The 27,816-nt window shown below is 42.0% G+C and overlaps 1 protein-coding gene across 5 annotated transcripts; it reads left to right on the forward strand.

Moving 5' to 3' along the window:
* BRPF1 (bromodomain and PHD finger containing 1) lies at positions 1-27,816 on the forward strand. 5 transcript variants are annotated; one of them, XM_075183496.1, is made up of 16 exons: positions 2-310; positions 1,711-2,319; positions 3,715-4,674; positions 11,919-12,075; positions 12,355-12,450; positions 12,587-12,658; positions 13,223-13,354; positions 13,442-13,588; positions 15,398-15,710; positions 17,173-17,481; positions 20,557-20,850; positions 22,050-22,197; positions 23,046-23,176; positions 23,778-23,899; positions 24,095-24,249; positions 26,028-27,816. In XM_075183496.1, the coding sequence occupies exons 2-16, from the start codon at positions 1,721-1,723 to the stop codon at positions 26,209-26,211; spliced, it is 3,819 nt and encodes a 1,272-aa protein (XP_075039597.1). In that variant the 5' UTR covers positions 2-310; positions 1,711-1,720; the 3' UTR covers positions 26,212-27,816. The 5 variants fall into 5 exon arrangements, with proteins under 5 accessions (XP_075039600.1, XP_075039597.1, XP_075039599.1 ...); XM_075183499.1 differs by lacking the exon at positions 23,778-23,899 and having other exon boundaries at positions 1-310; positions 26,028-26,166; XM_075183498.1 differs by lacking the exon at positions 12,587-12,658.

Below are 27,816 nucleotides of genomic sequence, written 5' to 3' on the forward strand. Positions count from 1 at the left end.
GGCCGCGGCTGACCAGCAGCTGAGTTTACACGGACAGGGCCGCAGCTCCCAGAGGATCCTCCATTGTTCCCAGCGGCTCCGAGCGAGGCCCCGGGCTCAGCTGAGCCGGCCTGAGGGTGTGTGTCCTCCGTGCAGGAGCCCCGGGCCACAGGGAGAGCACCACCCAGCCGCCTCCTCCCCCTCTCCCCTCGGCCACGCCCTACAAGCGAGAGTCCCAGGCTCGGGGCCTAGTCCCCCCATTCTCCTCTCTCCCCCTGTGGAGCTGGAGGCTTCCCCGGGCACCGAGATGAATCACAGCGACCCCACACAGGTGAGTGTCCCTGGAGGACCGTACCCACAGGCCCCGGGGGGGTATTACCTAATATCCCCCTCCCCCCCATCTATCCACCTCAGGCAGAGTAAGAGGGGCGATTACCTGGGGTGGTCCTGGGGCCCCTGCTGCTGCTTCCAGGTGGGCCACAGGACAATGATTTACCCTAGTTAAAATCTAAGTTCTATATTATTACTATATGTCTGATTATGCTATTAATATTTTATTTAGCATTTCATTGTTCTAAATAAACGTGGCTTCATTTTAAGTTGCACATGGGGGGTAGTCAGCTTTCTTTTATGCTAGACAGCCGGTGACATACACATATACACACATATACATATACACACATATACATATACACACATATACATATACACACATATACATATACACACATATACATATACACATACATACATACATACATACATACATATATATATACACACACATATATATACACACACACACACACACACACACATATACATACACACACACATATACATACACACTGCAGCATTTTTTTTATTGGTGCCAGTGTTTTATGTCATGACATTAGTGTGGAAGTCATTGATTATAATACATAGTTAATGTATCCGGGGCTACAGAGAGAATGCAAGGAGTCCGACATCATTAAACTTAAGTGCGATGCAGCCTTCTGTGAATGCTGAACATTCACCGTCTGTACATAGATAATATTGCAAACAGTTGAAATTAGGGACTGTTTGCTGCCGGTCCAGGGTATCTATGTAAATAAAGCGGCCTAACCATGACAACATCACTTGACTGTTGAATATACTCATGATAGAATTATATTGTGTGTTAAAGTCTCTTATTTAGTAGTTATAGTACTTGGCATGAGAATAGATAATGTCAAGTACTATACTAATGTTTATATGTTTGATATTAAAAAAAAAAAAGACATTACTGAGACAGCAGTTTGAGGACGTTATTCATTACTGGTAGATAATTTGCAGTTTAAATTGATATTATTAGATTGACGTGATCTACACGTGGCCTGTTTTGGTGGCAGTAATTATTATTGTCGGGTAATTGTTTATTTTTTAGTTGGGAATTTCTAATGTTTTTCATACACTATTATTATGCAGTGTTTTTGTCCACAATAATATATGAAGTTATGTTGGAGTTCTAGCTAAAGAAATTGTCACTTTCTTGGTTACTTTAAGATTTTGATGTAGTTGAATATTTTAAATGTAAAGTCATCTGTGTCATGACCATGCAAAATGTAAATTGTAGTTGAAGCTTCCTGTATCATCAATAGAGATGAGGTGTTAAGTGACTTGTACTGTATAAAATTATCGTGGTATAATTCATTAGTGTGAAAGTTGGGTTTAGCTGTCATGTGACTCTTATGTACCTTATGCTTCTTGCAGATGTAACATAATGGGTGTAGACTTCGATGTCAAGACATTTTGTCATAACTTGAGGGCCACCAAACCGCCCTATGAGTGCCCGGTTGAGACCTGCCGTAAGATATACAAAAGCTACAGTGGGATTGAGTACCACCTTTATCATTATGACCATGACAACCCACCACTGCAGCAGCAGACCCCGATCCGAAAGTCGAAAAAGAAGGGTCGACAGCCTCGCTCGGCTAACAAGCAATCGCCTACTCATTCTGAATTGTCCCAGTCGCCGAGCCGTGAGGTTATGACGTATGCTCAGGCCCAGCGGCTAGTTGAAGTAGAACTACACGGAAGGGTGCACCGTATAAGCATCTTTGACAATCTGGATGTCGTCTCGGAAGATGACGAAGTTCCGGAGGAGGCTCCTGAGAACGGAAGCAATAAGGAAAATAACGAGACTCCGACAGCAACGCCTAAGTCTGGTAAACACAAGAACAAGGAGAAGAGAAAAGACTCAAACCATCACCATCACCACAGTGCGTCCACAGGTACCACGCCAAAACTTCCAGAGGTGGTCTACCGGGAGCTAGATCAGGACACACCCGATGCTCCTAGTCGTCCTTCTTCTTATTACAGGTAAGTGCCAACATGTAACAGGTATCCATTAAGCTTTTATCTATATATCATTTTATTTACTGCTGATCCCATTTTAATAGTGAAATTGAATGGGAGGTTGTATTTGGTGAAATATTTTGCTCTTTGTATCATGATTTATACTCGCCCATAAAGTTATATTCAGCTTTTGGATATAAAGGGGTTAGAAGGTGTTTGAGGCTAATAATGGGATTCCTGCTCTGCCCATTGTCTTAAAGCCCGACCCCCAAGACATTACATTTCATAGCATCTCTGGAGTGCTTTGAAAGAGGACATGATTGTATAAATGACCTGTGATTAAAAGACATCTTACCCTATTTGAAACTTCTCTACACTCCTATGTGTATGACTGAATAGTATAGTTAGCAGAACTAAAGTCTGTGTCTGTTGAATTGCCTTTGACGTTATTTCTGCAAAAACAAAGATGAGTAAATGTTCCCTTATTTGGAAGTAGATTAAATTGATACTTTTTTTGGTGACTTTGAGGAATAGCCTCATTTATTTTTCATAAATAAACCCCATAGAATCCAGTGGAACAGTTCCCCTATGAAGCACAATGGGCCTGATGCTGAGGTGGGCACATTTTTGTGCGTGATTTATGCTGAAAAAAGGCGCTGGTAAAAAATAGCGTATCTACTGCCATATGCCAAGTCGTGGGCATCCCGCCCTGCACTTGTAGTATATATATATGTCAGGGTATCGTCAGACATATACACACACAACCAAGTCATATGCACAAGAAACCTTTGTTAACATTTGTTTTGAAAGCGCAAAACGCGTTCACTATTAGGCTTGGTATAATATAGCAGATCTAATATTCCTTTTCTTGTACAAATGAAAGTAGCAAAAAAATTCTGTTTAAAAAAAGCCTACAATCCTATAGTATATGCACATTCAATGCAGAAAGTACCTATTCGCTTCAAAGGTGTAATCACAATTGGCCAATGAGAAGTGTCTAGTTAGTGCTGGCGACTGTCATCAGAATGTATTTGGTGCTGCTCTTTCTCAGCCGCATTTGCGTGAACATGCCCTTGCTGTTTTCTGCCTACGTTAGATCGCCCGTTCCCTGCCCCCGTTCTGCCTCTTCAGTTGTAGTCTGCATGCATGAATCAATATCTCTTTTTTTTGGTGAAGCGCATTACAAATTTCCATAATTTGCGCTACAAATACGAGCCAACTCCGCATCAGGCCCAATATCACTAGCTTGACTTTATCATGCAATAACCTTTTGAACAAACCTCTCTTAGAATACTGCTCATATATTGTATACTACAGTGTTTAAACATGGCTGTTGTGCCTGCTCATCATGAACAACCTGCGTCTAATAGAAGAGCTGCAGACTGACTCTTTTGGTTATTTCCCCTGCTCGCCTTTAAGGTACATTGAAAAGTCTGCAGAGGAGCTTGATGAAGAAGTGGAGTATGATATGGATGAAGAGGACTACATCTGGATGGACATCATGAATGAACGGCGGAAGACAGAGGGCGTTAACTCCATCCCGCAGGAGATCTTCGAGTACTTAATGGACCGGCTAGAGAAAGAGTCCTACTTTGAGAGCCATAACAAAGGAGACCCGAATGCGTTAATAGACGAGGACGCTGTGTGCTGTATCTGCAATGATGGGGAGTGTCAGAACAGCAATGTTATATTGTTCTGTGACATGTGTAACCTGGCTGTGCACCAGGAGTGCTATGGTGTCCCTTACATACCAGAAGGGCAGTGGCTTTGCAGGAGGTGTCTCCAGTCACCTTCTAGAGCAGTGGATTGTGCGCTATGCCCAAACAAGGGCGGGGCCTTTAAACAGACAGATGACGGACGCTGGGCGCATGTGGTCTGCGCCCTCTGGATTCCAGAGGTTTGTTTCGCGAACACAGTTTTCCTGGAGCCTATAGACAGCATTGAACATATCCCACCGGCACGCTGGAAGCTGACGTGCTATATTTGCAAACAGCGTGGCTCCGGAGCTTGCATCCAGTGTCACAAAGCAAACTGTTACACGGCCTTCCACGTGACTTGCGCTCAGCAGGCCGGCCTCTACATGAAGATGGAACCCGTGCGGGAAACGGGTGCCAACGGGACGTCTTTTAGCGTCCGCAAAACGGCTTACTGCGACATCCACACTCCTCCTGGGTCTGTGTGCAAACTCCCAGCCCTTTCCCACAGTGAAGGGGAGGAGGAAGATGACGAGGAGGAAGATGAAGGGAAAGTTTGGAGTTCCGAAAAGGTGAAGAAGGCGAAGGCCAAGTCGAGGATTAAAATGAAAAAAGCGCGGAAAATCCTTGCAGAGAAGAGAGCCGCTGCTCCCGTCGTTTCTGTACCTTGCATTCCTCCACACAGGTAAATAGTTTGACAGCTTATATTAAATGACCACTCGACCTTAAATGCAAGTTGGATTATATAAAATAGGACTTGTCAGAACTGAAGATATTTGGGGTTGTGTGCTTAGTAGCCCCATTGAAGGACACTAGCTTTCAAAAGTAAGCTAAAAAAAAGGTCCTTGGCTGTATAGCAAATATAAATACAATGTCAAAAATATTACGTTCTTTAAATGTTTGATTGTTATTTGTTATCCACTTTCTATAAGACAAAATGTATTTTAGGTTTATACATTATAAACTATAAAGAAAATCTTTCATTGAAGTACCGTAGGCAGATTTATGGCGACTGATAAAGTTGCAATAATGTGACTTCTTTACAGAAATAACACCTTTGTATGGGTTGACTGCGCTGTCACATGTCCTTAGCTTTCTTCCCTGCATAGTAATAGAGTAGTGGTTCCCCCAGGGCCTCCTGCTGTTAACTGTAAATAATCTGCTATGAGCGCTCCTCTGTTAAAAGTTTGGTTACTTTTCACGGTATTGACTGTATTTCATAGACAAGACCGGACGAATCCCAACGTTGTCATGATTAATCTGTGTCCTGGCACTTAGACTTGAGAGAGACTCTGGATGGCTGTCGCATTTCCAGGGCACCTGATTCGGGTGGTTCCTACAGACATACCCGTGTACTGCTGTTACTAGTCTTGCTTGTGGTAATGGCGGTGCACTGCACTGACCGCTCTCTCTGTAAGCACAAGCGTCGGGAGCCCACTTTAAATGTTCCCAGAAGGTGCCCTGGAAGTCGGGAAGTCTTCAGTGGGTACAGCCTGTTGTCATTCTTGCTCTGGGTCACATCCTGGTGTGTTGTATGTTTTTCTGAGGGCAGGGTGGCATAGAATCATGTTTTTGCAAGCACATGTCTGGCTATGTGTTGTGTCCAGGCTGTATATATAATATTCTGGTAATTTGGTCTGTTTACTATATAATTTTTTGAGCAGGCATTTTTGGATCATTAGAGGGTGTGAGGATGTTACCTGCTATCGTGCACAGCTGCACCCCTAATTTTGGATAGTGCATAGCCAGAATTGCTGGCGTCTACCTCTTGAATAAATTTAATCCCGGTCTGGTTAAACCCGTGCCATAGATGAGTGGGTGTGTTTACTGTATTTGCTTGTTTAGCCAAATCCTTCAGGGTTCCCCAATGACTGCAACAGTTCCAGACCTCCCTCATCTTTCCACTTGGCTTGTATGAAACAGGCCGAGGAGTTGTTGATACCTTCACTGTGTACTTCCCATTTATATTACATTTTACGTTTTGAAGTGTACCTGTGGCCTATACACAGTGGATGAAATCATCTTGTAGGCTCGATTCGCTTGTAAGAATGTGGTTATTGTCTCAGGGATGTCACCGGCTCCTTGTGACTTGATTGGCTGCAATCCCAAGATTATTGGTTCAGCTGACTCCATTGTGTGTTGGTGGCATTAACATTTTTCTTTGTCATGGTGTGGTATTTTATTTTATTATTTTTTTTTGTAAATGTTGCAAAATGTTTTAAATATTTTGGGGCTACTTTTATATTTGTGACTTTTAAAGATTGTGGTATTTTTCATATGTGAGAAGCACAAGGCACATTGGTACATTTGCTTTCTACGTCTGTAGTTGAAGGACAGTAGGTTATGTTCCACCTTTAGGAGGTCGGAATACTGGCCAAAAACTGACTTGTGCTCTCTTAGAACTGTCGGCTCCCCTGCTCAATCAGGAGGTGGGCCTGTGGCCATTTGTCTTTATTTTTTTAATTTCATTGTCTTATTGCATTTTGAGGGACAAGTTCAGCTCTCCCCTGGTGCCTGGAGCCCTCTCCACCCAGCTGCTCCCAGTGCGGGATTCCCTCAACCCTACCCTCGGCTGCAGCAGTCAAGGTGCCACCTTGGGTAAGGAGTGGGTGTTACCGCTATGTCCCTTGCGGTGGTCTGGTTCTCCTGTCCTGGTGACGGGGGTCGAATTTAACTGAACACACTGGAGGAGGACAGCAGCCACAGTGGACCACACAGAGGATCCCTGCAGGGGAATGATGCCAGTGTGGGCAGCACAGTGGCCTAGTGGTTAGCACTTGTGCTTCGCAGCACTGGGGTCATGGGTTCAATTCCCGACCATGTCTTTATCTGTGTGGAGTTTGTATGTTCTCCCTGTGTTTGCGTGGGTTTCCTCCGGGTGCTCCGGTTTCCTCCCACACTCCAAAAAACATACTGGTAGGTTAATTGGCTGCTATCAAAAATTGACCCTAGTCTCTACCTCTCTCTCTGTATGTATATGTCTATGTGTGTGAGTGTGTGTCTATATTAGGGAATTTAGACTGTACGCTCCAATGGGGCAGGGACTGATGTGAATGAGTTCTCTGTACAGTGCTGCGGAATTAGTGGCGCTATATAAATAAATGATGATGATGATGACAGTATCCCTGGAGAGGCATGGAGAGGTATGCTGGTCCAATGGAATTCTGTATGCATTACATAGGCAGCCAATAGGAGTTCTCGACAATCAGCAGGGCTGGACAGAAACGACATGGGCACTTCATTAGCAGCCCATAACTCCCGCAGCTTGTCTGGCCTGCAGACTGTCACAACAGCAGATCATTGCACCAGCAGATGCATCCAGCAGCGTCCTGTCTGCCACTAAAGCATGCCTAGGCAGTCTATCAGCAAGAAGCCCTGTGATAGAGGCCTTCTGGCAATGGCTCCTGCTACACTGAACCAGCTATATTTCAGGAAAGTGCTCCTTAGTCTACCCTCTACCATGGTAACTTAGCTTAGTGGGTGACTACTGCAGAGTAGTATCACCTGTGCTTCTTTCTCTCTTTGGATATGTCCTAATATCTGGAGCATTGTCTAAGATACGGGGCTCCTACAGCCTTACTTAGTGGTCCGGTTATGTCTGTACAAAATGCAGAACCATACTGCCTGCCGGACTTTCAGACCCTCTGTCTGCTTTGTGCACTACCCCATGGTCTCAGGCTGCACCTTCTGCAGGTCAGAGTGGGCCTGAATCCTTCAATCAGTCTGACTGTTCTTTCCACTTTTTGATGGTTGTGGGTGGACGCTGGGGGCTCCATCTGTCCTGGAACCCACAAGGGCACTTTCATCAGCTGTGCAGATCTTCACCAAGATTATGGCCACCATGACAGTGGCCATGAGCTTGGTTTTATTAAAGCACTTGGAATTCTAGTTGGTCTACCTCCCCTTCTGGGTGGTGTGGTAGCGGCTGCAGCACCTGTTTGTTGGTCATTGTGGCTGGTTCCCGCTTACTGTAGGTCAGCAGCCAGAGCGATGTCTCCAGATGCTGGATTTCACACAGGACAGCCGGGGGATTGATTAGAATATTCGCTCTTATCTGCAGATAATAGGACTTAAGCAGAAATAGAGCAGGATTTATAATTGTAGTATTGTGTTTTGCTCAGTAGTAGATATTAGGTATAAAAGGTATTTATGATACACACACATACAACATCATGTCCTCTTTTTATAGAGAGCCACAAGTAGTTTCCACCACTGCCTTAAATCCAAATTAGCACTTGAAAAATTGGACCAATCCTAATGGGTAATGTCAGCAGGTTACCCAATCTGGAAGGTGGGTAGACTGCACTAAGCCAATCAGTCACTACTAGAGTAGAGTGGGCCAATGAACAAGGACTTTCTGCATTTAGTTTCTCCCCAGTGTAGTACTGAGAACTAACCTCTCCTTGTAAACACGCAAACTTTCAACACATATTAATGTAGCTCTAGGCATAAGGAACACTGTTTTTTGGGTTACCATTCGTATAATTTATATTACTAGTCTCCCTTTACAAGAAGACTCCCTGGAATCCATTGTCTAGTTCTTTCTGCAAAAAATATGTGGTTGTCAATGTGATGCCTTCCCCTTACATGGGCTCAGAGCAGATTGACATGCTATATCCCGCGTCACAGAATCACACAAACATACTCTACATCAGTAACATTGGTGCCTTAATACGTTTTCTGCCTTCACGATAATATACAAAAGGCTCTGTGCTGTTAAAAGAAATACATTTATACAATGAGTTATTTCTTTCCATTTTTGTGTGGGTAAAGGTGGGTCCAGCCGCAGGGCCAAATGCTTCCTTTTTGTTGGCCACAGGTAGGTGTTTGACACTTCCTCCTAGTTGACAGGGTTTTCGTCACACTCATTAAGGCAGTAGGTACCCCTTGAGCAGTGTGGCACTGTCCTTCAGCTGACCAGGTCACCAATCTGGTTGTCTCCTCATAGTTCTACAAGGTGCATGTTGCCATCTCTGCAGGGGCTGCCTTTAGCAGGAAAGTCCTGTAGGCCGCTGTTACTAGTTGGGCATTCCTATCCTTCCAAGAGTGCCTTTTGGGTCACCCCATTGTCTGTTATTGCACATAATCCCTTCTCGGATGGGGACACAGACCAGGCCGCCCAGATCTGTCCGTGCAGCTGACAGATCTGGGTTTTGTCTACTTGCTGGGCTAATGGTCGATTGTAAAGAAGCAGAGGAGCAAGTGGTTATAGGGGGTAGAAAGAGTATGTCTTTGGCTCGTGCTCTGTCCCCCTACTGTATAGAATGGTATTTACAGTAGTATAAATATCCCCTTTTTTCCAACCCCCGGATAACTGCCTTATTTGTGCAGCCTGTATGTTTCCATGGCAGCTCTAATGCAGAAATTGAGCAGCTTTGCTACTCTGCTCGCTGTAGTAATTGTCATAGCGACCGACACAGAGTAAATGGCATTTTACTGTTTAAAGCCACTACTGTTTTATCCCTACTTTGAATAATGAATTATTCATGAATATTGTAATTTTTGTGCTGGACAAACATAAGTCTCCATGGTGACTGATAAATGCATCCTGGGAACGTGGAGGCGAAGCGATGCACCAATGCTGACCTATAACTGGCAGCCGCAGACAGCAACCACTGGGTTGCATGGTTACAGTCTAAATCTCCTAACATGCACAGAGAGAGAGAGACTAGGGTCAATTTGATAGCATCCAATTAACCTACCAGTATGTTTTTGGAGTGTGGGAGGAAACCGGAGCACCCGGAGGAAACCCACGCCAATACGGGGAGAACATACAAACTCCACACAGAAAAGGCCATGGTCGGGAATTGAACTCATGACCCTAGTGCTGTGAGGCAGAAGTGCTAACTACTGAGCCACTGTGCTGCACTTGGGTGCTATGGAGGTACTGCCTACTTGGGTGCTATACCTGGGGGAGAGTGGTCCCTTCTGCTATACCATGCACAGCAGATTTTTCCTTAAAATGTTATGGCTCCTAGCTTTTGCCTGTGGCTCCTAGCGTTAAAAGGAATTTGTCCAGGCCTGATTGGAAAAATATTAATCCCTTTGCAGAAAGTCCACTTCATAAGCCCCTGCCTATGATGGTTTAATTAATATGCGTTCTTTATGCCTGCTAATTTCTTATTTGATGTTACTTACCCACACATTTTATTTTTTTCCACTCCACCTCTTCCCTAATGTAAACTATTCTCAGCCCAGTTTTTTTTTAAATCCTCTAGTAAATGTATTCACACCATCAAAAAACGACTTAAGTTTGTTCCACAATTAACCACTTTGGTCTCCAAGCACATTACATAAAATGAACACATGATTTGTTGTAGAGGAGATTGAAATGTAATACTTTTCTTGAGTTCCAGGACAGATCTGTTTTAACTTCCAAAAGTTGTTGGCTGAACATTGCCATACTTTTGTGACACAGCATCCCATTTTTCAGATCAATGTCTTGGCTCATGAAACTGTGCTCTTTTAACAGCTATATGTAGGGATACGTGGAAGACACCCACTGAAGTGTTACATTAATGAGAGGGGGTGTGGTGCTGGCATTATCCAAAATGGAAAATCCCAGCGAATTTTATTATTGATCCATATTACTGACTTTAGAGATGGAATGGCAGTGTGTGGGGAGCAACTTCTGAATGATTTCCTGAATAAATTAATGTTCCGGCATTAAATGAAAAGTGCAGTTCACTATCCTCTACAACATATGGAAATAACATTTCTAGTTTATTAACCAGTATTATGTGTACAAGATGGTAAATGAATCTGCAGAATAGCTGTTACTATGTTACATGGTGACAATGGGGATGCTTTCTATTTCTGTCATGTCACTCTGTAATAATCAGTGCGTGGCTGCCTGTCCTTAATTAGCAGCACAAGCTCTGTGTTCCCTGTGATTGCAGGCTGCGTCCTTTTGATTAATTATGTCTGAGTCTTTTCCCAGTGAGTGTGTCTGTTTTCCTATCTGCATTTATTTATTATACAGTCATGTCTAAAATCTGTGTACATCACTAGAGGGAGAACAGACAGCACATCTATTGTCTCCCCAAACAGTCCCTCTGAAACTGTCCCTTGCAGCTGTGATACAGTTAGACCACTTCACTGGCTCTTCATTGCAGCAAATTGAGATTCACTGTGATTTAAAGTGTACAGCGCGCCACTGTGTGCCCACTTGTTATAGTGACTGACAAACGCACCCCCTTTGTAATCGGCCTGCTCTTGGTTGCATTACAACTGGTGCCTGACTTGTAGAGCTCACACGCGTAGTGTTCATCATCATTTATTTATATAGTGCCACTAATTCCGCAGCGCTGTACAGAGAACTCCTTCACATCAGTCCCTGCCCCATTGGAGCTTACAGTCTAAATTCCCTAATATAGACACACACTCACACACAGACAGACACTAGGGTCAATGTTTTGATAGCAGCCAATTAACCTACTAATATGTTTTTGGAGTGTGGGAGGAAACCGGAGCAGAAACCCACGCAAACACAGGGAGAACATACAAACTCCTCACAGATGAGGCCATTCGGTATTTGAACTGATGACCTCAGTGCTGTAAGGCAGAAGTGCTAACCACTTGGCCACTGTGCTGCCCATAGTGTTTACTGAAACTGCACTCAGAGTTGCACCAGAAGCCCCAGTGAGCCTTTTAACTCGGGTTCCTGTTTTACTGTATTACTTGTTGCAGTAATAGCAGATGAAAGTAGCCACTGGGGAACAGGTATTATGATTCTGCCACTGACCAATGGATGCTTACACTGCTATATATTATGTTTAAAGGAGACACAATATTAATATATATTATATCATTTTCTTTTTATCACTTTCTCTTTCTTTTTTTTCCCCCTGCATAGCTGTTGATCGATTTGTAATCCGCTGTCGTCTCATTGGTCTGTCGTCCTGATATCGCCTCCTCTTTCTCTTCCAGGCTCAGTAAGATCACCAACTGCTTAACCATCCAGCGGAAGAGTCAGTTCATGCAGAGGTTACACAGCTACTGGACGTTAAAGAGACAATCCCGCAACGGCGTCCCCTTGCTGCGCCGTTTACAGACGCACCTGCAGTCGCAAAGGAACTGTGAGCAGGTCAGAGAGCTGCAAAATGTCCTTAAAATGCTGATTGCTGCGGTTGGCGGGAGAAGTTTGAAAGAGGGAGGGTGCTATAGACTGCGGAATATAATAACTGTAGGTAGAACATAGCCATGCATAACAACTACACACAAAGTAGTACAAGATAATATTTATTTTCCATCTTTTGTGGTAGTTTGTATTTGTTTACAGTTGTGTAACAGTTTATTTCCAAAGTCAAACAATTAAACATCGTCTCAAGGGTGAATTAATAAAAGCTTTTTGCTTTCCAAATAGGATATGAAGTGGAGAATCCCTTTATCCGATGATGTCTCTGTGCACTTGGGGACCGTCTCTAAATCGAACGATGAGATGGGAGACCAAACGCTTAAGGTGACTATAAGATGTTGCGCGGTAGCTGCAGCGTTTTGAGTTTATATTTGTCTGTCTCTTATTAGAAAACACGTGGCCGGCTAGAATTCTGGCAAAATCCGCAGTATTGTCTAATTCTTGTACCTGCTTCTGTCAGGCATATCACCAGATGGGTGGGGGCCGGGCATATGATCCATGCCCCCCTGAAGAGAATGGCCTTCAGAAACAGGTATCGTTAGAGGCGCTCTTCTTGAAATGGTGAAAGAAAACCGTGGACTTAATTTACATAAAACATCCTTTGTGTTCCTTATGCCCATTTAAGGTTAAAAAAAAAAAAAGTCCACAAAGATTAACTTTTTTTGATTAGTTTTGGCGCTGGGCATTCATTTTGTTATATGGAGGGTCATTAATAATAATATAACTAATAAAGAACAGTTTTGAGTAATTACCAGCCCCATTGAACCTACAATAGAAGATGATTACATCAGAGCTACAAATAACCACTATCGATGGACTCTGTAGGCAGCTGTTCTGAAATGTAAATACAATATCCAAACTGTTCTGTCATTATATGGGCATGTTTACATGTCTGCCAGTATTACAAGATGCCTTCTCTTATGGATCATCTGTAGTAGAGACTTTAAACCAAAAACGTATCAGCTGTTGTACATCCAGTAAGAAATATTCTACCCATTGGAGTATTTGTAACACTTTTTTTTTTTTTGCAAAAAAATAAGTAACTATAACTACATAGCCACGTTATTCCTTGTTTAACACCTTTCTCTTTCTACAGAAAGACTCCACGGATAAGAACTGGGTGCTGAAAGAACAATTAAAATCTTGGCAGAGGCTTCGGCATGACCTGGAACGGGCACGTCTGCTGGTAGAATTAATACGCAAGCGGGAGAAGCTGAAGAGAGAGACGGTAAAGGGTTAATTCGCGTGATTAGCGATCGTTGGACCGATCCCCGCGTCTGTTTCTTACGCTGAAGATCCTTTTTCTCTGTTACAGATCAAAATCCAGCAGTTGGCTCTTGAGGTCCAGCTAACTCCTTTTCTTATTCTCTTAAGAAAGACCCTAGAACTGTTACAGGAGAAAGATACCAGTAATATATTCACTGAGCCCATTCCTCTGTCCGAGGTAACAGAACTGTACGAAGTAAGAATCCAATCTCCCACCACATTTTATCTGCATCTCATAACCATTGTAAATGTTTGTATTTTATATGAACAAACCAGTACGGCTTTTCTCCTCTCCAGCATTGTAGTGCGGTGTTATTTTCTCTAGATATCTGCTTTGTATTTAGAAGGAATTAAAAGGGGTCGTCTAGCTTGTTTATAATGCTGTCTTTTTAAAAATTACATTGCTTTTCTTTTATTGTTTGTTTTTCAGTCATTAATATAATTTTGCGTTGCCTGTAAATAGTTCACTGCTCTGCTGTGCTGTATGTATTAGATCAGTGATGGCTAACCTGTGACACTCCAGGTGTTTGTGAAACTACAAGTCCCAGCATGTTTTGCCAGTAGATAACTAGCCGATAGCTAGCAGAGCATGCTGGGACTTGTAGTTTCATAAACACCTGGAGTGTCACAGGTTAGCCATCACTGTATTAGATGCACTCGTTGTTAGAGCGCAGCTCTGTGTCCAAAGGCAGAAGAAATCTACAACTCTACATGATAATATAAGCCATGGAAAGTACAGAAGGAAGCCACATAGGTAACCCAAGTGCATTTAGTAAAAGTCGGAGGACGGCATGTTCAAGCCAAAAATTCTTGTTAGACAGTGAAAAAACACTTTAAGGTTTCAGCAGTGAAGAGTTGTACTCTCCTGGCTAAATAGTATTAAATGATGCATGAGTGAAAAGTGGGCGTTCCTGGATGAAGAGGGTATCGCGTTATTGGCTGTAAGGCAATCACATGGCACTTACAACCAATAACGTCACTCCTTCATCCAGGAACACCCGCTGCTTCGGACCTCCCAGGTGCTGAATGAGAACATGTTAGGCCAATGGGGGGGCCCAACCTCTTTAATATAAAAGTACTCACAAAAACATTGTATCTTAAACTTTAGTTGGTTCAAATTAATGTTTTGATTTATAGTTGTTACATATGCAATGCACCTTGTATTGTCTTATCTCTCATTTTAGAACTGTAGCTAGCTGCCCTTTTAATGATTTTACAGACCTTGGTTTCAAATATTTGCTCGTTTAACCCTGAGCAGGACAGCACCACCTAGTGGCACACTTATTGCTTACCCTAGGAGGCAAGGCACTGAGCATAAACTGCCTCCTGCTGCTCCTCAGGTTTTTATTTTTTCGTAGCAGGTGGTCACCATCTTCCAGGGTTCAGAGGATGATTCATCTTTACCGTCTCGTCCAGACGGTGTTTGTTCTACTCTATCTGTTATTACTCTTGCCTCCTTCCTGTGTCCCCTTACAGCCTTAGAGAAAAGAATTCAATAGGAAGTGGCCCCTTTTTTGCTACTTAGAGCTGTGACCTAACGCGGTAACAGTTTTACAGTTGCTTACAAAGGATGTCTGTTAAATTGAGCTTTAATTTCTCCTAAGTGGCTAATAGGGCTTGTACTACAGATAGGGGTTTATGTGTTATGATATAACTGACAGAAGCTACATATCGAGGCAGATGCCTACAGATTGCATATCTTGGATTTTGTGGTTCTTCGTTAAAAAAATACATTGCAAGGTGGTGTGTAAGCCACAGCGCACCAATTAAATCTTGCCAATAATATAATGCCAATCAGCCATTAGGAGTGGCACTGTTTTTATTTGTCAGGATAACAATATATTTTTTTTGCTGTGAGTACCTTAATAATACAGTATATAACACTTTTATTACCAAAAATTTGCTTGCAGGAGCAGTGGGCAACTGATTATTTTATAATGTCGTTTTTAAATTGAATGTTGGCATAAGTTGCTACTAAGTTAACCCTGGCACTTTTCTCTATCAGGTACCAGACTACCGAGAACACATCAAGAAGCCAATGGACTTTAAAACCATGAAGATTAATTTAGAAGCGTTTCGCTACCAAAACTTTGACCAGTTTGAGGAGGACTTCAACCTAATAGTCAACAACTGCATAAAGTACAACGCTAAGGACACCATCTTCTACCGGGCAGCCGTCCGGCTCCGAGAGCAGGGGGCAGCTGTGATCCAGCAGGCCCGTCGTCAGGCGGAAAAGATTGGGATTGATTTTGAGACCGGAATGCACTTGCCCCAAGTCACCATGGGAAATGAGACTGGACGTCATGGCAGAGAGAACGGTAAGTGGAACCTTTAAACCCAAAATGCCATCTTCATTTGTATATAAGCGCTATTAACTGCTTTATGTTGTAACCTAGGGATGAAAACAAACCATGAATGAAAGTAGATACATGTTCACATCTGTGGAATCCAGCTTTGTCCATTCAATAATTGTGACTTCACAGAATCCGCCGAGTGATTGGTGCAATCTGGGCATTGTTCCAGGATCTCATCCAATCAGCAGATCCTGCACTGGTCCTGTGCTGTGAACGAAGTTGACAGCTCTACTGCATCTAATACAGTGGTTCTTAACCTTTTTTGGCAGCCCGTTACCCCTTTGTTTCTCATAATAACATCCCCTGGGAAACAATATTTTCATATTTTTACATCAGGAAAGCATAAATTTATTACAAAATCCTTTTATGGACATGTTAAAATTCAACTTCAAATTTAAACATAGACTCTTCTTTCTCAATGATTTATTTTGCCTATGAATATCCTTCAAGCGGGGCTCTTTTTCAGAAATAGCCACATGCAGAACATAATTTAGGCGGTTTCTGGCCTCTGTTTTTATATGCAGGAGTGATGAAAATCCCATCATACATAGGTGTTTGCTTAGTGGGGACACCGCCATCTGGCACCAATCTTTTTGGACACCGGTTTAACTAATTACTTATATGGTGTACAAATCTTGGTGTTAAAACTGATTGTTCTTAGACTCACAAATGTTGTCACGCACCCCTGTTTAAGAACCACTGCTCCAATGCATGTAATAGATTAGTGCTAGGTCCCACTGTAATGAGCTGTTAAATATAGCATATAACAGTGCATCAGGGAGTCCAAACCATCAAATCGTTCCTGGGCAGATTGAGAGGAGAGGACGGTCAGAGGTAGAATTTCCACATAGAAATTAAAAAACGCATGATTAACCAAAAAATAAATGGTAAAAAAAAACATAATGTGGATGAATAAGCATTAAGTGTATCATCATCATTTATTTATATAGCACCACTAATTCCGCAGCGCTGTACAGAGAACTCATTCACATAAGTCCCTGCTTCATTGGAGCTTACAGTCTAAATTCCCTAATATAGACACAGACTCACACACAGATACAGAGCGGGAGAGTCTAAGGTCAATTTTGATAGCAGCCAATTAACCTACCAGTAGGTTTTTGGAGTGTGGGAGGAAACCCACGCAAACACAGGGAGAACATACAAACTCCACACAGATAAGGCCATGGTCGGGAATCGAACTCGTGACCCCAGTGGTGTGAGGCAGAAGTGCTAACCACTAGGCCACTGTGCTACCCCACATGTATGCATGTAAGTGAATCTCCGCTTACACGTATCCTATCTTTTGGTTGCTGTCTGTACCACACTTCAGCTGTGCCCTTCAACTTTCAGGGACATGCCATGTTACCTTGCTTACATACTTTCTAAATCGTTTCCTATAAACGCCTTTATTTTATGTTTTCACTAGACTTCCAACGGACTCTCTCCGACAACCGCAAACCTTTAGAGGAACAGCTAAAAGTCCAACTGGCGCGACTGGACGATGTGAACGCCGGCAAGCAGAGCATAGGACGAGCGCGCCGGGCCAAGATGATCCGCAAGGAGATCACCTCCATCCGACGCAAGATGGCACACCAGCAAGAGTCCAGAAGGGACGGAGCCATGGACCGGCACGGCCCGACCAGGAGGGGCGCCCTGCCTTTGCACGGCCCTTCTGAGAAGGATGGACAGACGGACAGTGCTGCAGAAGAGAGCAGCAGTCAGGAGACGGGGAAAGGTACTGACCTGTGTTAGTTGACTGCTTTTTGTTCTCAGGGGCCTCTTCTGCAGCTCTGTTTAGTTTTCAAACTTGTTTACATATACGTGTGTGATTGTTTAATATATAGCACTTTCCCTTTTTTTTTTTGTCTTTTTTTCTATCAGTGGTAGGCATTGTGTGTCTTTTACATCTGTTGTGGATCTCCAGTTCCCAGCATGCTCAGCCAGCTTTTTGGCATGCTGAGACCTCTTGTTTATTTCCTTAGCCTGCTTTATACTTTATATCATGTGCACTCAGTTTCTGTATGACAAAATGGAAAAATATCATCTGTCTGTATTTTATATTAGGGATTTGTTTTTGTTTTTTTATTTACCTAACCTGCTGCTATATTTGTTGGTTAGGATAGATCATGTGTTTAGATTGTTTTTTACCGGAATCCTTTTTATATTACAGTAGACCCATCACCTGCACACAGTAGAGGGAGCCGTTTTGTGGCGGGGTACCAGTATTCAGTGTGCCTCTGATGTCACCTAGTTTCTAGAGAATAGATTGGCAGTATTTCATAAGTATGGGTTCAACCCACAAAACGGCTGCCTCCCCGGGTATAGGCGATTGGTCCACTTGGCTACTAAAAAAAAAGGGCTTGCTCTTCAGAGAACTGCATTTGCTCGGCTTCATGTTGAGCAGATACTTTAATTACAGGTACTGTTAGATACGTTCTGCAAGAGAGTGTATCTAGCCAATGTTAAAAGATAGGCTAGGAATTATGTTTACATAATAGACCCTTTAGGGTGGACTTAAGCTCTAAAATGCTATTTCCTTCTTTAAATTTGATGGCACTTATTTATTAAAGTGGAGTATAAGGCAATGATGTTGCTGTAACCTATAGCAACCTGTAAGCTAATTGATTTTGATTAGTTTGACTACACTAGAACGCCAAAAGCAGATATCTGGTTGCTTTTTCCACAGTTTTATTAAACAGGCAAACAGTGCTGCTCTGTACAGTCCCCCTGTTGTCGCTTCTCCCACATTTTATATAGCCTAAAAGATGAAAATGAGAGTTCACAAATTGTTAGAAAGAATTTTCAGCTATAACTATTTAGTTGCTGGACATAACAGGGAAATGTTAAGAGTACCCAAACAGAGCCAGACAAATATATACCATAAAATCACAAAACTGATCTCTGTAGTTACATATATGTAGCATCAAAAGTGCCCCTTTCATAAAATATATATATTTTTTTCCAGTTTTTCACTGAAAACACTGTTCAGTTTAGCCTCATGTATGGCTTAAACTAATTATACCAGTGGGTACTTTTGTATGTTTTGAAGGTTTTTTTGTTTTGTTTGTTTTTATATTGGGTAATATGCCCTTATAAAATGCGCTTCTCTACCAAACTACAACTGGTAGGAGCAAAGTGCACCTCATTAGAAGTATAGAACAAGACGAATAAGAGCTTGTGTAACATTTAAGTCCTCTGACGGAGTTTAAATGGTTTTGTAACCATTTGCACAGTAAGGAAAGCTGCTTAAAATGCCCCTTTTCAAGTGCAAGAATTATTTAAATGCATAGGAAAAGAATCCCTGTTTAACCTGCTGTATGAGGTGGAGCTATAGGAAATTGCAGTAAAAGTATAACCCTGTACGTCAGCTCTCTGTAAAAGAAACCCTTTTTGCCTAATATACTCATGTTGGGGGATAGGCAGCTACTTAGCCTGTTAGTGAAGGTTACTGTAAGATTTGCATTCTCATAGAGGCTGTTCTTCTGGGTATGAGAACTTCCAAAAAGTGTGGATTTTTATTTTCTTATTTTTATTATAATGATGTTTGGTGTGGTCAATATTGAAATACTACTGATGTACAATCAGCAGCTTTAATTAGAATTAGAAAATACATTTCAGCACTTATTTTGTATCATAAAGCTAGAGATAAGAAGTCTCTGGATGATTGTGTATGTTATTATGATAAGTCAATGCTAGAAATTAGGGCTTTTTGTTTGTACTAAAAACAAAAAAAAACAAAAAATGTCCACTGAATGCAGCGCCAACGTTTAAAATGAAAATTGGGGAACTCTGTCATGTTAATGGTTGAACAAAAGTGGTAAGGATTGTTAAAGAAACACTTGGCATGGTATTCTAACACACGATATGAGACTATGAAGTCCCAGCACACGGCACATTGCGTTAAATAGTTAAACAACAGCCGAAAAGCCAAAAGTTGCTTATGCCTTGAGTAAAAACCTAAGTAAAAATAATGTCCAGCAACAGCTAAAGTAACTAAATATTTATTATAGACATTAACGTGTTCTGTGGCAATCAATCAGCCAATCAGTTTTGCTTTCATCAACTACAAATCTGTCTAATGAAAGAAACAATACTATTGGTTACCCTGGAGAAAGCATGTGCTATATTTGGCCCCATTTGTCTTGCTGGTTAATAAAGTTTTTTCATTTGAATTGGCAAATAAGGACAACATATGTAAAAGACAGGGTTCATCCAGAATATCTATTTAACACCAGTGTTTCTGGGGATCATATCTAAACGTGTAAGGAGGACATGTCATGGGTGATCATTGTGCTAACTGCTGTTTTATATTTCAAGACCTTGTAACTTTTGTTTAGAGTTTTCAGACGTTGGCACTTGGCATATATATATATATATATATTATTATTATTATTTTTTCTAAGTTTTTTATATAATTGTAATCAAGCACTGTACATTCTGCAAATTCCTTTTGGGTAATGTTTTCATTTTTCTATCAATAAAGTGTGTTTATTTAAAACCTACCATTTGCCCGTTTTGTGTTTTTGATGCACAGGGAGAGGTGCATTATTTCTGACAGTGCTGCACTCAAGGGCTTATGTTAGAAATGTAACGAAAAGGCGTATTGGAATTTCTTCTCCAGCTTTGAAAGCTGTTTTTTATATTTGTTTTATCTGGAGAAAATAAATACATTACTTTTTCTTCTCATCCTCTTTGTCCTGTCCTCCACTTTTCCTCTTTATTTTCTTTTTACCCCCATAACATTTTTTTCCTCTCCCGTTCTGTATCTTAACATCCTGCGCTATCTCTACCTGTCTCTCTTTCCTCTCAGGACTTGGCTCAAACACTTCCTCCACTCCCGCACACGAAGTTGGTAGAAGGACCTCTGTCCTTTTCTCCAAGAAGAACCCCAAAACCGCAGGACCTCCAAAGAGACCAGGCAGGCCGCCTAAAAACAGAGATAACCAGCTGGCGTCCAGACAGATCAGCAGTCCCATTGGACCCCCTCAGCTCTCCATAATAGGGGGGTCCCAGAGACAGCGCAAAAGAGTCAGGAGTCCCCGGCCGTCCTCCAGCTCGGACAGCGAGAGCGACAGTGACAAGTCGGCAGAAGATGCATCTCTTGGTAAGTCGGGACGGATATGCGATGTCATTAAGCCTCAGGCAGAACTAATATATTTAGGGACAGTGTTAAAATATTAAATGACCTAAATCATGAAAAACTTCTAATGTTTTCTGCAGCGGAGCGTGAACATTCTCTTGTGTCCTATACAGGCGGATGTTATCGTGGACGATCATTTCATATTATTATAATCATTAGTTATTACAAACCAGCATGCCATTCATCTCTAAAATGCTTATTTAGAACTTTGTTTATCTGTCCTCTATATGTTTGAAGCATATCTCCAATACTAGTGCCATACTGTGCACAAAAATGAAAGGAGACAGACTGAGTAGACTATTAGGAGTATATAAAGACAGATGTCTATAGCTGTCAGGGTGTGTGACGGGCAGAAGAAAGATCTCTACAGGTTTTCATGATACAGGCGATTCTGTATTTGATGTCTTTATCACACTAGTGTCATTTTATGTTGGAATGAGCAGTTCACACTAAACTTCTGGAAGCGCATGAGAAACAAAGAGTTTTCACTGCCAGTGATGCTCCGATGGTCGTCTATTATATTGTAAAATACAGATTTCTGCTTGAAGGAAGGGGGTTTGGTTCAGGACATTTAGAATTGAGGTCTGGGCAAGAAAGTGGCAATAGAGGCAGCTGTCCAAAAACTGGTGGGTGCAGCACTAGAATTGAATACACTTTATTAGGGAGATTGAACGAAGCGCGATGTGTCTCCGGAACGGTCCACGGAGATACATCGCGCCAATGTTAATGATGGAATCTCTGCTCATTTGTCCTCACACCTCTATGGGGGTAAGGGGAGATTACTTACCATAATAATCGGCAATGTGCACAGCCGGACAGTGCGTGTCTGCCTGGTGCCACATCGTGACTAATTGAATGTTCTCCCTATGAATGCACTTTACCTCCACCACTAGCAGTAAGGCAGATCCCGGCTTTCCATGCTTTGCTAGATCCATTGATCGGCATCACAGAATGAGAACATGTATAGAAACACTGTGCACCACTAATTTCTAAAATATACTGTGTGTATTTATGAGGGGGGTTGGTACAGTTTTCCTTGGCTGCCAAATCATCTTTACCCACCACTGGCAGAATTAGCAAGAGGAAGGCTTTGATAGATCGCTTATCATATTTGACAGTATTCTTTTTTTTTTTAATTGCCTTTTTTTTGTTTGTTTTTAAAGACATGCCCACAAACGGCTTCAGTGGCAGCAGCCAGCAGGTGAAAAAAAGTTTTTTAATATACCGTACGGACTGCAATCTTCCCAGGAGCAGCTCGGACTCTGAATCCAGCACCAGCAGTAGCAGCAGCGCCGCGTCAGACAGAACCAGGTAACTGGGCTGCTATAGGGAAGTATAAGCGTTTCTTAGGATTGCAGTGATTGGTTTATGCCAGGCCTGGGTACCGTTCACCACAATGTAGTAGGAAAACCACGTATCGTCGGACACAATTGATAACGCTTTTTGTTTGCAAACGCGTAAAGCGCTTCGCCATCACAGTAACCAGCGGCAGTTTTGCGTCATCTGTGCATGCATCGCTGATTTCTAGGTAACATAGAAATTGCCGGCAGATAAGAGCCACTTGGCCCATCTAGTCCGCCCATAGAATCTTATTTCTCTGTATTCGATTATCTGTTATTACAACTTAGAGCTGACCTATGCTCGCCCACCCAAAGTACACGGAAACATCCCAGTGGCCTAGCGGCTATAAGATTGATCCCTGACGCTTTGCCTTTAATGGACCATAGCTACATCCATCTTTCATTTTAATGGAAAAGGTGTTAATACAATCTCACTATATGGTGAGCCAAGCTGGTCAGGAGCAAACCACAATCCTCCCCCATTGCTCTGCATTCATTTTATGTTTTAGTTATAAAAATCAGCTCTTCTGGTCGCTATGCAAAGTTCCCAGGGATTGGCGTCACTATACCTGCAACTGTCATTTGTCCTTTCTATATTAAATCAAACCCAACAGGTAAGTATAGAAGTTTATGGAAAGATAGGTTTTTATTTTCTCTTTTTTTTTTTTTTTTTTTGCCTAATTAAAAATATATTTGTTAATTGCAGGTGACCATTTTCACAAATTGCAATTGTGAAGCGTACATTTTAAATACTTTGGTAAAGTTCGTAGTCCGTGTCTTTATGTCCCCGTAGTAACGATTTGTTTTCCTCTCTCCCAGCACAACTCCCTCTAAGCAGGGAAGGGGGAAGCCATCGTTCTCTAGAGAGAATTTCCATGATTACAGCAGCGAGGACACATCGGGGACTGAGAACGAGTCCTATTCCATGGGGGGCCGAGTAGGACATGGCTGTAAGTGGCTCCTTATAGAGCAATACATATAGCTAACCGCAAGAGTGAGAAGTCACTTAGGATTTCTTCATTGTGAAGGGTTTCTCCCCCAGGATAGCTGTTATTGACCGTCTGTGTGTAGTCTCAGATTATTTCCTCTATTCTCCTTAAGCGACCAAATTTATCAGCATTAAATAAACCGCTTGGCCCACCCAGTCTGTTCACACTCATTAAAACCATGTTTCTCATACTGTTCGCTATGTTATAATCGGGATAGTTCACAGGAGTTTTTAAGAGCACTTGGCACCTATGTACATTGGGGCAGCCGTTTTGTAGGCCGAACCAATATTGAAACGAGTTAACGGGGCGGATTCAATTAGCCGCCGTGTTCCTCAGGACGTTTTACCTTAGGAACGGTAAAAATGCGATGTTCTGAGGAACGTCGCGGCTAATTGAATTCCCCCAATGAATTTTAATTTGTTGAGTCTTGTCTTAACCCTTTTTGAACATTTGTAGGTTATGGGTGTTCGTTAATTGATAGAATAGAATCTTTAACGCACTGTATGACATGTGAGAACCCAAGACAGGCCTGTGACCTTTGACCTTTTCTGTTGTTTGATAGTGGTACGCAAAGGAATGGAGGGACGAGGGGCGGGGTGGCTGTCCGAAGATGAAGACTCCACTCTAGAAGCCTTAGACTTGGTGTGGGCCAAGTGTCGGGGATACCCCTCCTATCCAGCTCTGGTAGACATCAGTTCCTCCCCTATTCTTCTATTTGTTGTTATAGTCATTTTGGATGTGTTGTTACGCCACGACCCATCAGTGGGTCCGCTAAACTTACTGAAAATGAATCTTAATTGTCGTCTTGTCTTAATTTACATCTGTCGTGGATTTATCACTGCTGCCCCGATGTCTAAATTGCCACTTTATTTTGTTAAGATCATCGACCCAAAGATGCCCCGGGAAGGAGTGTTCCATCACGGGGTTCCAATTCCTGTACCACCCGTCGATGTGCTCAAGCTGGGAGAGCAGATGACTCAAGAAGCACAAGAGCATCTCTACCTCGTTCTGTTTTTTGACAATAAACGTACCTGGTAAGTACGAATAATTTCATTGTGATGTAGTCATGGCACCGGAATTTAATCTTGAAGATGAGGAAGTTATTCCGGTTACGGTGTGTGGCTGGTGGAGGGGGAAACAGAGAAGCAGAGCGGGGATTTGGGTAGAGGGGGTCCTTCATGGGGTGTAACAATATCAGCAGAGGGCTGCAAAAGATGATGGTAGTTATTTACTGGCCCCCGGCAAGAACAGGAGAGCGGGATGTCATGATGTTACTACGCCTGCCTTCGCTGGTCATTGTTTGATGTTGGGTCTCTGCCTTATCTTCCCATGTTAAGGACATTTTGTGCAGCAAGATAGGTGTGAGGAGTTCAGTATATGTATGTATGTATGTATGTATGTAGGTGTTTGGTGTTCAGTATGAGACTGAATCAAGAAGAAAAACAAGTGGGGAATAAATCTTAAGTCAATTGATTGTTAATTATAAAAATATGAAAGTCCCTTTTAAGTCATCAACATGTTTCCTTACTAACCAGTGATTGCAAAATTAGGATTTAGAAAACTATAGCTGCTCAGTTTTGCACCTGCTGCCCAAAGCAGAACAAACTTCTCAGGCTCCAACTTTTGAAATTTAGATTTTTAATGCACTAAAGGCTTTTTGCACACGGTCTCTATATTTTCATTCATTCCTTCTTCACTCCATTTTTGGAGAGGCGAATAAAAGGGAGATTGAAGCTCATATAGAGACTGATGTTTATATAGAAACCAACTGGCCTGGTATGTTTATCTTTTTAATAAAACTGATAATGGGATATAGATAGAGAAATTACAGCAAGTCCTGGGGGTGTATTTACTAAACTGCGGGTTTGAAACAGTGGGGATGTTGCCTATAGCAACCAATCAGATTCCAGCTGTCATTTTGTAGAATGCACAAAATAAATGATAACTAGAATCTGGTTGCTATAGGCAACATCTCCACTTTTTTAAACAGTTTAGTAAATATGCCCCCTAGTCTTACCTGTCCACATGTGCATGATCTCTGAGTAAGAGGAGATAGATGTAGGTATGTAAGATACCTATCATTTATATAATACTTTATACATATGAAACTGACTTACTTTGGTCCATGATACCACAGACATTTCAGTTAACACACAATGTTTATGTATAATTTAATGTTATCCAATTTAGCAATTGCCTGGTACTAATAAATAGTTGAGAAGACAAAAGTCCTAGTTGATGTAGTAACGACATTTGTTAATAGATATATCTGGAATATCATACAGGGTTCTCTAGACATTAGCAGGACGCATATTATGTAGTTTGTATGTTCGCCAAGTGTATGGAGTGTGGGTGGAAACCGGAGCACCCAGAGGAAACCCAACTGGGTTGGTTAATTGACTTCTGTTGAAAATAACCTGTGTGTATCCATGTAGTAGGGAATATAGATTGTAAGCTCCAGGGGCAGAGAATGATATGAATGACACAATATTCCAGTAAAGCGCCGGCTAATATAAAAGCGCCATATAAGTAACATGAATAATAAATGTTTGGACTTTGGAAATAATTATCCACCAAGAATAATTTTTTTTTTTTTCCTGGTTTCCATGTCTGTGCAGACAGTTGGGTGTTTGTTGCAGTCACCACTAGAGGGCACATTGTTTTTATATTCTGCCTTGGAGGGTAGACGTATGTCTCACAGTATCACCATCAAAATAACTCCCTATATTGTTGTAGCTCACCATTATGGTGAAGGTCTATTGACTAGTAAAAATGTATTAATTGATTATGTACTTTACCCTATTCTCTGCAGGCAATGGCTGCCCAGAACAAAACTGGTTCCACTGGGGATGAACCGAGAGCTGGACAAGGAAAAGATGCTAGAAGGAAGGAAATCAAACATTCGTAAATCTGTGCAGATAGCCTACGACCGGGCCATGCAGCATCGGAACAAAGTCCAAGGCGCACAGAGCAGCGAAACTAGCGAAAGTGACTGACCGCTTCCTTTACCCTGTGCGGCATATTCTTGGGTCTTAGAGACCGTGTGTGTCATATTTGTGCTGCTATTGCTATGATGGAAAAAAAAAATAATGGTTATCAGAACTACAGACGTTACATTAAAGTGAATAGCACTGAATTGAGGGACAGGATATGAATAATAATTATGTCCACGATGGAGGGGGTCAGTGACATGTTTTAGGCCTTGGTCGAGCACAGGTAGCGCTAAGGAGGGACAAAACAATGTACGCGTACACAAAGCCTCTTCTGCCTCTGGCTGTTATAGATGGACATAGGCGAGATTCTGAGCGGATGCGTATTATGGTCGCTGGTTGACCATCTCAATACAAGTCATGTGCTGCAGACGTTTGGTCTATGGACTTGCATTGTTAGAAGCAAATGTCATTTTTGCAAGACTGCACATTAATCATGGACGGTACAGTCTATACTGTGTTGTTACAGAGACGTTTAATGTCCGCTCCTTATGAAACGGTCAGATGGATGTTGTCCCTGTGGATTTAAATGCCCCATTTTCTATAATTGTCTTTTCCGCCTATCACAAAGTGTCTGCTTATATCAGAACAGAAAAGAGTTAGATATTTACACGTCGGGGGAGAAAACGGATCTGGATACGCTTAAATATTTTCTTGTCGATAATGGAAACAATCTCTGCACCCCGGGCTAAAATATTCAATCATGGAATTATAATTTCAGTTCTTCGCCTCTCAGAGAGGTTCATAGTACGAAGTATACAGTGAGCTAACAGAAGGGCTGCATCATATGGTGGTCCAGCTGTTGTGGAACTACTAGTGCCAGCACATCCAGCCATCAAACAGTTTAATAGATGGAGAAAAGCTTAGGATCGATCTTGCCGAGAATCAGATGAGTGATGTAGTTCAGTAACAACGATTGTCAACTTGCAACAAAATTCCCTGCTAGTTCAATGCAACTTTATTTTCTGTTTTGCAATTATTTAGTCTGTTTATTTTACAATCCAGAATAGCAACAACATGCTTTATTGTATAGAAGGTCTAAGCCAGTCATCTATGAGAAGTCGCCTAACTGACTAATCAACATCTTAACTTTACCAGAGAGAATGAAAACTATTTGGCAGAATAAAAAGCACCTTAATAATACCAATAAGCTGAACACAGCCACAGAAAGAGCAGCAATGTCTTCCTCGCAAGATGGTTTTACTATACTAGACTCTTCCTTAACCGGTAGACGGAATCTTCAATGTGTTCATGGAAACCGTTATTGGATTGCCCCAGTAGTAGTGCTCTTTGTAGACATGACGCCACTGGACTAGTCCCACAATAAGACACATTTCCTGTCTGGGAAGCCCTCTTTATAATTTATTAAAAGTGATCGTCTGGTTTGATTTTATGTATCACTATAAATAACTGGAAATACTGGTTAGAGTACAATACCCTGAGGCTCTCCAGATGCCTTGTCAGCCAGAGAAGAACTACAGGTGTGTACCGTGGGATGTACGAATACTTTTATGCTTCCATCATTTGCAGAGCTATAAATCCACCTAGTGCTGGCAATTATAGCGTTCTAAAACAAGACGGAAACGTTACCGTATCGTCCTTTGGTCTATT

Source organism: Mixophyes fleayi, chromosome 8, assembly GCF_038048845.1.
Source record: "Mixophyes fleayi isolate aMixFle1 chromosome 8, aMixFle1.hap1, whole genome shotgun sequence".
Taxonomy (NCBI): domain Eukaryota; kingdom Metazoa; phylum Chordata; class Amphibia; order Anura; family Limnodynastidae; genus Mixophyes; species Mixophyes fleayi.